The sequence below is a fragment of the Carcharodon carcharias genome, chromosome 16 (genome assembly GCF_017639515.1).
Source record: "Carcharodon carcharias isolate sCarCar2 chromosome 16, sCarCar2.pri, whole genome shotgun sequence".
NCBI classification, from domain to species: Eukaryota; Metazoa; Chordata; class Chondrichthyes; order Lamniformes; family Lamnidae; genus Carcharodon; species Carcharodon carcharias.
Window position 1 is genome coordinate 8,458,793 of NC_054482.1, and position 12,409 is coordinate 8,471,201.

The 12,409-nt window shown below is 39.3% G+C and overlaps 1 protein-coding gene across 3 annotated transcripts in view; it reads left to right on the forward strand.

Moving 5' to 3' along the window:
• Positions 1-12,409, forward strand: part of wdr47a (WD repeat domain 47a) — a 57,937-nt gene that overhangs the window by 32,536 nt on the left and 12,992 nt on the right. For all 3 annotated transcript variants that reach the window (XM_041208051.1, XM_041208048.1, XM_041208050.1), the window contains exons 10-12: positions 494-651; positions 3,002-3,171; positions 9,839-10,009. In XM_041208051.1, the coding sequence (XP_041063985.1) occupies positions 494-651; positions 3,002-3,171; positions 9,839-10,009 (499 nt within the window). The remainder of the gene's footprint in view (positions 1-493; positions 652-3,001; positions 3,172-9,838; positions 10,010-12,409) is intronic.

Below are 12,409 nucleotides of genomic sequence, written 5' to 3' on the forward strand. Positions count from 1 at the left end.
AGGCCTTTGACAGTTTGGTGGGCACGCAGCCAACTCCGTTGCGCACGTGCCGAAAGGAAGATCAGAATTACGCGCAGTGATATCAGGACGCATTCCTGACTTCACCGCATGTCATTTTACGCATCGGCGTTCGGGGCCTGTCCCCGCACATTGAACAGAAGATTCTGCCCCATGTCTCAGAAGCAAACCCTGTGTGTGGATTTCACAGAAGCATGGTGGTGGCTTCCTCATATCTCAGACATCTGGTTGATCCAAAAAAAGCGTGAATTATGTAAGCACAAAAGTCTGAGATATATTTTGAGAACAGTGCTGAGATTTCTGCATTTTAAAGAGAATTTTCTGAATTAATTACAGCCTTACAGCTTTTGCAGTTTTACATTTAAATGAGTTTTTCTGATTCTACATGTATATAAATATTTTTTCAGAATTTCTGTTTACTTTGCAAATCCAAAGCATTTAATTATTGTGGGTTTTTTTTTTTTACATGTTATAGGATGATGGAACTAGAAAGCAATTCATTGCCATTAATACCCTTGAAGACACTCAAGCTATAAGGGCAGTAGCATTCCATCCAAGCGGAACTCTCTATGCTGTTGGTTCAAATACCAAAACCTTACGGGTTTGTGCTTACCCAGACGTTATTGACCCGAGGTAATTTTTTTTTTAAATTGTGAAACTATTAAAAATGTAACTGTCAAAATGACAAACAGTTGGGATCCAACCTGAAATTTTGTCAAGTGACTGATTAACTACTGACTATTCAGCTAGGGGGAGGAGGCAAGCTCTCTTGGGATCTGCAGTACTCCAGAGCATTTTTGATTCATCATGCAGAGGGTGCATTAATGAAATCCTAAAGATACATTTGTCATTGGAATTCCTCCCAGTTGGCCCCTGATAACCCTGCCAATATGAATTGGTAGCATGGTTCTGAGCTTTGGGAAGTTTAACAGTGCTTTCTACTAGTAAATTCTGGTTTTAGCTCAAGCGGAACTAGAACCCCACAGCCTTCCAAGTTAAAATGTGGTGGGTTTAAGCCCATTCCACAGTAACCACCTCAACTAGGCTTGTACTTCCCTGTAATACAAAGCAGAATCCATTGTTGAAGGTGTTGGTCATTCAAATGAGACCTTTATCAGCTGTTTTTGAAGTAGATGATAGAGATTCAGTGTGCACCATTCCTTCTTCAAAACAATCAAAAACAGATTAACTTGCTGTTTGTAAGTTGGCTGGTATGTTCTATTCATAAGTGACTACACTTCAAAGATTAGCTCAGTGATTGGGAAACACTCAGGTTTCCTTTAGGACTTGATAAAGCACTATCTAAATGTAAGTCCCTTTCTTTTATCATTGAGCACTTTATTTTAAGTATCTTTGTTTCATCAAATATTTTCTGGCCCCAAAGAGGCTGCAAAACGTGATTTTACATGTTTTCAGAGAAACACACCCAGATGCCTGACTGCATTGAAGATATTCCATCTGCAGTTTCTTCATACTTCAAGTTTCTACCACAGAGAAGTGGGATGGAGCTTTGAACAAAAAAAAAGTAGGTTCTGTCCCATAATGAGAGCTGTGAAATCACTTACAGCTTTGCTTGTGAACTTACTAGCAACTGGTTAGTTGATTTAGTTACTGATGAATTGTGTTCTGGGAGCAGTCCACCTGCTCATTTCCTGATTTCTTGCCCTTTTTTATGTGGTTAAAATCCAATCTAGAAGGTCACCTGATTATTTCTGATTTTTAACTCATTACGTTTTTCGTTTGGTTTGTCACTTTAAAAGAAACAGTACTACACCAACCAGAGATCCAGTGTTTGTGCCAAGAATCCCCAGATCAGATATAGCACAGCTAGAAACAGACACCATTTCCTTGCTAAAACAGAATTACCTGGAAAAACTCAGCAGGGCTGGCAGCGATAAAAACAAAAAACTGCGGATGCTGGAAAATAAGCTGAGTTTTTCCAGGTAATTCTGTTTTTGTTTTGGATTTCCAGCATCCGCAGTTTTTTGTTTTTATAACCATTTCCTTGCTGCTGAAGAGTATCCCTATTGTATTTGTGATCTTAATGTTTTGCTGTAGCAACTGAATTCAGACCGCGGGGAGTGATTTTACATAGGAGCTTTACATTGAGACCAACTTTCAAACTGACTTTGAACTGAAATTGAACCCATGACCAGGAGATAATCATAATCCTAATATAAAATCCATGCACAACTCAATTCCTTTGTACCCCTTCTTGTGGAGGGGTGGTAAAACAAACAGTTTGCTAGATTGGAGTTCCTTAAGCCTGGTCTCCCTCTCTGCAAGGCTGCTCTAATGAATAAGCATCCCAGAGCAACAAAAAAGCTGGGACAATATTCAGAGTGGCTCGAGGCTTGCTCCAGAGCCACCTGAACCCAGGAGAAGTTGGTTTCCCAGCTGTACTTTGATCTTGAGCAATGTAAGTAAATACAACTTTCTTACGAATATCCAACTAGGTGTTGGCTAAGGATATTGGTTAGTTTTCAGAATGCAGCAATTTCAGAGGCACTTGCAACTTTTGTTCATGGAATTTTAAGGAATAGAAGTAGGCCGTTCAACCCATTGAGCCTGCTCTAACATTAGATAATATGGCTGATCTGATTGTTCAGGCCAGTATTCATCTGAAGTGTTTTAAATGAGGAACACCATTATTCAGGCTTGTAATACAAAAGACCACATGGCATGGAAAAGCCATTTTGAATTTCTCAATTTTAATTGTTAATCTTAACAATTCCTGTCAAACATCTTGCTCATTGTTGGCTGACTTCATTACAGAATGACTCAGCATCTGCCCTCTAATCCACTGATGTGATAAAACTATAATTGTAAGTGTGAAATGCACAGTACAAAAAAGTTTTGTATTTTGTGAGGAGGGCAGAATTGTTGTTATTATTTATTACTTATTAAACATCTTATATTTTCTTTTTATTGTCCTTTCTTCTCTTTCCTCCAACACAACCACCCCCCCCCAACCTTTCCCTAGTGCATACAGTTCACCTAAGCAACCTGCAGTAAAGTTTAAAAGGAACAAACACCACAAGGGATCAATCTACTGTGTGGCTTGGAGTCATTGTGGACAACTATTGGCTACTGGATCAAATGATAAATATGTGAAAGTGCTGCCATTTAGTGCAGAGACCTGCAATGCTACAGGTACATTGGTGTGCAGTTTTGTATGATTGAAATGGTTCCTTATTACATTAAGACTGAAGATACTCTTAACTGTCATTAAACTTCTTATTAACCAGAAAGGTTTAACTTGATACCGAAGAGTTCATTGTCTGATAATTGTGTTGAAAGTTCAGAGGTAGTGTTTAAATAGTACAGCATGATGGTGGTACAGAATGTGTATGAATCTGCAGCAACATATAGCAGGAAAGTCATGAATTTGACTTTTCCTTACTTTTAGTTACCTAGTTAAGCCATGCTGTGAGGCCATGGCATCTAACTACAGAGGGATGGACAACTGACCAGGAATCTTCTACCTGGTAGCATGCAAGTTGTTCTTCCAGGAGGCTGCCTAAAGGAACATTGGTAGAAGACTTTGAGCAGATTTAATGTAGCCTATTGTCTTGGCAGGATAGACACAAATCTAGGCAAGCTTTGGATAAAAAGCCATGGAGATAGATTGCAAAAAAAGTGTGTGACCTGAATGTGGCGCAGCCTAACTTGGGAATTTGGTGCATAGGGGGAAGGAGGTGCTGCTTTTATCTTTTTCCAGTCTCCAGAAGCTAGTGAGTGTTCGACGCTTTAATTAGGTGAGAAGGTAAATAATTGGTGAGTTTTTAAGATTCTATCTCTCTAAATGTAGGAAGTAGTTTAAACCGGTATGGGGGAGATATAAATAATGCATTAAATTTACAGCTTAACTAGTTAAACTAATTGGTATAACTACGGCCCAATTGTGTGATAAATCTAAACTTAAAACATAATTAAATTAAACACAATAAAGATGGCAGGGCAAGTGATATGTTGCACCTATAACATGTTTGATCCACATCTGTCTGCTGCTTGAGGAACTTTGGATCCAAGTTCTTGAGCTGGAGTCCAAGCTTCGGACTCTGCAATACATCAGGGAGGGCGAATGCTATATTGACACTTTGTTCCAGGAGGCAGTTGCTTAGACCAGGCTTGCTCCTTCAGATTTAGCCCATGGTCAGGGACAGGAGGATGTGAGGTAGGTATCGGGATCCAGAGGGAGCAGTGGAGGAGCCTCAGCCTTTGCAATTGTCCAACAGGTTCAAGGTTCCTGCAACTTCTGTGGATGTGAGCAGGAATTGCAGGGAGAATGAGCAAACTGACCACATAGTAGGGGAAGTTTGGTTGGGAAATAGATACTGCTCTCTGCAGCCACGAGTGAGAGTCCTGAAGGCTGTCTTTCCAGTGGTAGGGTTAAGGACATCTCCTCAGGGCTGGAGAGGAAGGGAAGGATCCAGTTGTCATGGTGCAGAGAAGTACCAACAACATAGTTGCACTAAGAAAGAGGTTCTGCTGAGGGAGAATGAGCAGCTAGGGATAAGAAAAAGCAGAACCACGAAGATAATGATCTCTGGATTACTACCTGAATCACAAGCAAATTGGCAGAGGGTAAATAAGATCAGAGAGTTGACTGCATGGCACAAAGTTTGGTATGGTAGAAATGGGTTTAAATTCATGGGGCACTGCACCAGTATTGGGAAAAGAGGGAGCTATATACCTTTGGGATAGTCAGGGGTGAAGAGGTGGAGATGTTGGGGGTGGGGTGAGGGTTGTTGGAGGTGGTAGGGTTGAAGGAGCAGGGGGTGGTGTTTGAAGGACCGGGTGATGTGGGCCAGGGTTGAAGGGACCAATAGCTCTCGCTCTCTTGCTGTCGCTCGCTCTCTCTCTTTTGCACGCGCACACACAGACACGCGCACACACACACACACAGCAGTCCCTCTTCCCAACACCTGTCTCTCACCCATTTGCTCACTCACCAGTAACTCTTCCCTACTCCTGTTTTGGCCTAGTTGTTGGCTCCTGCAAAGCAGAGTCGCTATCCTGGGGTAAGGAGTCTGTACAACAGGAAAACATGAAAAGAAACACAGTAAAGTTTGAAGCCATTACCTTTTAATTTTTCTCAGTCAGTCACTGAGTTATACTTCCCTGCCTCTACCTGTGCCTAACTGATGCACAAACATTCCAGCTTGCCGCTAAAAGTGGTTTGTGATGTTAAAGGACACTTTGGGAATACCGTCCGTCGTGCTGTTTGGCGGCATCAATCTGGTGGGGTCCAGGGCTGTCCCACCAGAGCCTCCAGACTGGGTAGTCTCCTTTCCACAGTTGCCATTGCTGACTGAGAGGAGGAGGAGCTCATGTCCCCAAATGTGACCTCTGCGACCCCAATGGACCCACAGTTTTGCAACCCCATTATAGTGCCTTTCATCACCGCAGAACATTCTAAAGCACTTTTAGCCACTATTGTTATGTAGAAAGTGTAACAGTCAATTTGCATACAATAAGGTCCTACAAACAGTAATGAGATAATGTTCAGATTTTAGTAATGTTGGTTGAGAGATAAATATTGGCCAAGACACTGGAGGGAGCTCTTCTACTTTTCTTCGAATTGTGTCATGGCATCTTTTACATCCACCTGATAGAGCAGACAGGGCCACAGTTTCACATTTCATTGGAAAACCTCAGAGACATGGACAACAAGCTAAGAGACTATTCATAAGCTGTGGACATAATAGGCCGATGTTCTCCTTATCCTACACAGACAGGCTAATCGAGAAGTACTGGAAATGCCTGGAGCAAAGAGGAAGTTAGGAAATAGCATCAAAACGCAAAGATAAAGTTACAATATTTTGTAATTCACAATGTAGCGCATCATTAGAGCTGACGGTAAACAGAGACAATTATTGGAAGGGAAGATCGACAAAACATAGGAGGGAAGCAGAGAAGAAAATGGATGACATATATCATGGACTGGATGAAGTTGACCTATGTGGAATCTATAAGGGCAGTACAGGACAGACTGATATGGAGATCTATCTCAGTCAGCCTTCTGGGAGAATGTGTCACCAATGAACGAACTAACGGAAAGATGACATCTTTGACAGTATAGACATCCCTGAATACCATCCTGAAGTGTTGAGCACGTAATTTAGACCAATCAGAGATCAGAATGCTAATACTATTGTCTCAAACATGAACGGCTCTGTCACTTGTGAATGATTTAGTTTATTGTCAAATTTTGATTTCAAAAACGATATAGCTTGAGTAAGGTAGATGTTCTGGCTGGTGGGATGTTCATGGTAGTGTGGAATGGGTGGCAAGATTTGATCATACACTTTGAAGGAATCCACCCAAATCATACAATGATTAATCTTCAACTGGCTGTGAATTCAAGTGAATTCACATCATGGAAATTGTATCAAAATGGGTAAGTGTGCATTTTTGCAGTTTCCTTACAGGGAACATTCTGTATCTTCAGCTCACCCATATAAAGTGGGTGATGAAGGCAGACATGCTCTAGGGTTTGAAGATGTTAGTTAAAACAGAATTGCTGGATTTTTAATGACTGGATCTTGGTTCAATTTTTGTTTGCAAGATATTTGATTAAATTGAAAATCCAAAATATGGAAAATGTATGTGTATTTTTGAGCCTTGCGAAAGCACAAGGTGAAAAGCAAGATGTAAGGCAGATTTTTCTCATTTGCCCATGCAGCCATGTATATCACATAGGACACCTACCAGGACATATCGAAGGTTAAAAAATGCAGGAAATATCAGCAGGTCTGCAAAGATCTGTGGAGAGGGAAACAGATGAAATGTCACAGACCTTAACTATTTCTCTCTCCACATATGCTGCTAGATCTGCATTTTCTGTTTTTATGTCAGATTTCCAGCATCAGCAGTTTTTTACTTTTGCAAATCCAAGGACAGCAAGCTGTTGTACTCCATTTCACCAGGAAGGCAATGAGGAGTTCTGTTATCTTTAGGAATCAGTCCTTCAGATAACTGCTCTCATAGTAGCAGGGAAGTCACTAAAGCCCTGAACTTTAATAACTTCAGCTCATTCAAATCTACAATGGGACATCATCAGAAAAGTTTAAGGCAATTAGACAGAGTCAACATGGTTCTGTAAAAGAGAAATTATATTTAACCAATTCATTGGAGTTCTTTGAAGGATTCACATATGCTGTGGATAGAGATTTCCAGAAGGCATTTGATAAGGTGCCACATCAAAGGTTATTGCAGAAAATAAAAGCTCATGGTCTAGGGGGTAACATAATGGCATGGATAGAAAATTGGCTAGCTAATAGGAAACAGAGCGTAGCCATAAATGTTTTTTTTTCTGGTTGGTGGGATGTAACAAATGGTGTGCCACAGGGATCGGTGCTAGGGCCTCAACTTTTACAATTAATATAAGTGACTTGTATGAAGGGACAGATCGTATGGTTGCTAAATTTGCTGATAACACAAAGATAGGTAGGAAAGTAAGTTGTGAAGAGGACATGAGGCTACAAAGTGACATAGATAGGTTAAGTGAGCAAAAATGTGGCTAATGGAGTATGACGTGGCCAAATGTGAAATTGTCCATTTTGGCAGGAAGAATAAAAAGGAAACTTATTATCTAAATGGTGAGAGATTGCAAAGCTCTGAGATTCAGAGGGATCTGGGTGTCCTAGTGCAAGAATTCCAAAAGGCTCGTATGCAGGTACTCCAAATAGTTCGGAATAGAATGTTATAATTTATTGTGAGGGGAATTGAACACAAAAGTAGGGAGGTTATGCTTCAGTTGTACAGGGCATTGGTGAGACCACATCTGGAGTACAGTGTACAGCGGTATTGCTCCTTATTTAAGGAAAGATGTAAATGCGTCAGAAGCAGTTCAGTGAAGGTTTACTGATACCAGGAATGGCAGGTTGTCTTATGAGGAAAGTTTGGGCAGGTTAGGCTTATATCCACTGGAGTTTAGAAGAATAAGAGGTGACTTGATCGAAACCTGAGGGGTCTTGATAAAGTGGATGTGGAGAGGATGTTTCCTCTTGTGGGAGAACCTAGAACTAGTGGTTACGGTTTAAAAATAGAGTCGCTCATTTAAGACAGAGATGAGAAATTTTTTCTGAGTGCTGTGAGTCTATGGAACTCTCTTCAAAAGGCAGTGGAAGAGGGGTCTTTGAATATTTTTGAGGCAGAGCTAGATAGATTCTTGATTAACAAGGGACGAGAAAGTTATTGGGGGTAGGTGGGAAGTTACAATCAGATCAGCCATAATCTTATTGAAAGGCGCAGCAGGCTTGAAGGACCGATTGGCCTATTCCTGCTCCTAGTTTGTATGTGTCAAAATCAATATTCTGCAGTAGAGATATCTCCCTAACCCCTTGAATTTTAGGGAATCCTCTGAGATGGAAAAATTGTAAACTCCATCCCGCTGCTGGTTTTCTATAAGAAAAAAATAATTAGGTTGCTTGACCTGGCAAGCAGCAAATCAACAATAATGCCTTGGGTTATTACAGGGCAGGCAGGGTTGTAGTTCAATGTCTTGTCAAAAGACTGCATCCCCAACAATGTAGCACTTCATCTGCACTGCATTGAAATGTCAGCTAAGCTGATGTGCTCATGTTCTTGGAGTGAAGCTTGAACTCATGGTAATTATGCCACACCTTTCATCATCAATGTTTTTTTGCCCTGTCTGTTGGTCACTTCCCTTTTAAATGGCAGCTGTAATCCTTTAAGAGCTGAAACTATGCCTGTCGTCTTGCCCTCCTGTTGAGGGAACTCTCAGAAAGGTGTAATCCAGCACAAATCTCACTTTTTGCACACAATTAGATTGACCATAGAAGAATACCTGGATTGGTAATTTGTGAGTGTACAAAGTTTGCAATGCAGTGGCTCTGTACTCCAGATGCCAATACCAGAAAATCTCCCATTGCATTCTCTAATGAGCTAACCTAGTTCACACCAGTCAAATTAAGCACAGGGTGAGAAAAAGAATCATCACATTATGGGATGATACAACATATGCTTGGACATATCATTAAGGTTTCCTCCCTCCTAGGGAATTGGGAGAGAATTTATTAAAAATTCTCAGTTCGATGCTAGTGCTTTCCAAAATCTGCAGTTTGCTTCACTAATTTGTGTTTTAAGTTTTGGTGTCTGGTAGGAATTACTATGTTTTAAAATCTTCAGATTAATTAAATAGGTTATAAAATTGTAACTTTTGCAAACATTAGGAGGAATAGAGATCTGAAGATGTTTACCCTTTTAGAGAAATACAAAATTGTTAGTAGAAGGGCAGAGCAAAATTTTTTTATTCCCATGAGGAAATTTGGAAAATTAAGTCGGTGTGGAAACTTGGACGTTTCTTGTCACAGTTCATTTTTTTTCAATGTTTCTCCTTGATCATGGTAATTGATCTTCAGCTTGATAAATGATGCCACAGATTTCTTGCAATGCCAGTGCAGTTGTATAATTAAATAGGAAGGAGACTTGTAATGGGGTTGGAAAATTTTAGCCACTTTTCTGCCCTGAAATTAACTCCATTTCTGCTGGTTTAATTATTTTGTGGAAACTAGATAGTGCAACTTATTTGAATGGAATATTCTTATTACTAACTAGTCGTGCATTCTAGTAGTATTTCTGGATTTGGATTTAAAAAAAAAGGCAACTAATCCTGTATAATGCATGATTGAAAATGTACTGAATGATATCCACGTGTTGCAAAATATTCCAATGATTAATGATATTTACTTGTCAGAGAAGTTATGAATAACTTGTCAAAGCAATAAATCACATTATGGTGATAGGTTGTTAGAAGGATAAAAATCTAAATGAGTAATCTGTTTTTTCACAGGTCCTGATTTGGAGTTCAGCATGCATGATGGTACAATTCGGGATCTTGCTTTCATGGAGGGTCCAGAAAGTGGAGGAGCGATCTTAATCAGTGCTGGAGCTGGAGATTGTAATATTTACACTACAGACTGTCAACGAGGCCAGGGATTACATGCACTCAGTGGACATACTGGTATGAAATAGATTGAAAAACCTCAAACTTGATGATGCCTTCATAACTAGAAACAATGGATGGATGGATATAATACTGTATTGTTGTGGAAGAAGTGGCGTATTCTTTGTAGCTTGATAAATCATGAATCAATAATGGATTGTCTGTAATGTTACTATCCAGAATTCAGTGCCATTAGTGTGTGAGAGATTTCTTTTTAATTCCTTAAAATTACACTTTAAGGCTAGGAAAAGTATTTTAATATTAATGTACAGGAGTACTGTAAGTAATTTTCTCAAAATAGACAAGCCCAGAGTGAGGCGCGAAGGAAAATTAGCAAGATTGGAGGCAGTAATCTGTTGTCATTTGCATTTTGGACTCTCTTTTTGTAATAAGCTTTAATGAAAGCACAAAAAGGTTGCAATAATTGCTCTGGTTAACTTTCTCTTGCAAAGTAGATGTTTCCATGTTTTTTTTAACAAATATATTAATTTTATATTGCATTAAATAATGTTAATTAAAATCAGTCAATTCACCAGGATGAATAGACGATGACATGAGTTTGTTTGTCTGTAGTGATTCTAATTTCTAAGAGCAAAGGAATAAACATGGAACAATGGCTTATTATATTAATAAGAGAGCATTTTTTCAGTGCACTTTTAAAATGTAATGCTACATTTGCCAAAAACTATTGAAATTTAACTGGAAGAAGTTAGTTTTAAGACAAGTAAAAATATAGCTGTTTTCATTCAGGCTCCTTTGCTCATCGTAGAGGAGAATTAAGTCGATGTGAAAATGTGGACCTTTTTGTAAGAGTTCGTTTTTTTGAGGTTTTACTTGTATATTCAGGAAAAGTGATCCATCAATGGCTGAGTAAAGGAGTTAAGGATAGCATTGGATTAAAAGAATTCATTAATGTTATGAAGAATAATGTAAGCCTCAGGATTGAGAAAGTTTTGGAAGCATGCAAAGGATGACCAAAATATTGAGGAAAAAGTAGAATCTAAGAGTAAACTAGCAAAAAATATAAAAACAGGTTGTAGCTTCTGCAAGCTTGTAGAAAGAGGAGAGCAGCAAAACTAAATATTGGTCCCTTAGAGGCAGAGGCAGGCGAAATTATAATGGGGAATAAGGAAATAACAGAGACCTTGAACAAATATCTTGTGTTTTCTTTCACAGTAGAAGACACAAAGCATACCAAAAATAGTGCAACCCCAAGGAGCTAATGAGAGTTGAGGAATTTAGTTATTCATGTTAATAAAAATGATGGAAAAACTAATGGGAATAAAAGCTGACTAATGAACCTGATACCCTACACCTTAGGGTTCTAAAAAAGTGGCTTCGGAGATACTGAATGCATTGTTTGTGATATTTCAAAATTCCCTTGATTCCAGAACAGTCCCAGTTGGGGAAGGTAACAAATATAATATTGCTATTCAAGAAATTAGGAGAGTTAGGCCAGTTAGCCTAACATTAGTCATTGAGAGAAAATGCTCAAATCCATTATTAAGGAGGTGTTAACGAGGCACTAAGCAAATCAAATATAATCAGAGAGAGTCAACGTGGTTTCAAGAAGGGGAAATCACGTTAGACCAATTTATTATGATTTTTTGGGGATATACCTAGGGTAGATAAATGGGGAACCAGAGATTATCATATATTTGGATTTCCAAAAAAAGCTTTTGATAAGGTGCCACATAAAATGTTATTACATGAGATAAGAGCGCATGGGGGTTGAGGGTGATATATTTGCATAGATAGAGGCTTGGCTAATGGACAAAAAGCAGAGTAGGGATAAACCAGATATTTTCAAGTTTGTAGGCTGTAATAGTTGGATGCTGCAAGGGTCACTGCAAGACCCTCAGCTATTTACAATCTATAATAATGACTTAACTGAAGAGAGTAATGCACCAAAGTTTGCTGATGATACAAGGCTAGGTGGGACAGTAAGCAAAAAAATAGAAACAGATTAAATGATGGGCAGTAAGGTGGCTAATGGAGTACAGTGTGGGCAAATGTGGTAGGAAGAATAGAAAGTCAAAATAGGCATTCCGAAAAATTTGGGTGTCCTTGTTCAAAGATTACAATTAGCGTGCAGGTACAGCAAAATTAGGAAGGCAAGTATCATGTTGGGCTTTATATTATTGTAAGGGGGTTGGAGTGTATGAGTAAGAAAGTCTTACTACAGTTGTCCAGGGCTTTGGTGAGACCATACCTGAAGTAATGTGTGCACCACATGGACTGCAGCAGTTTAAGAAGGTGGCTCACCACCACCACCTTGAGGATAATTAGGGATGGGCAATAAAAGTGCTGGCCTAGCCAGCAATGCCCACGTTCCTTGAAAGAATAAAAAAAAAAGTTTTGATCTCCTTATCTAAGAAAGGATATACTTCACTTGGAGACAGTGCAGTGAATGTTTAC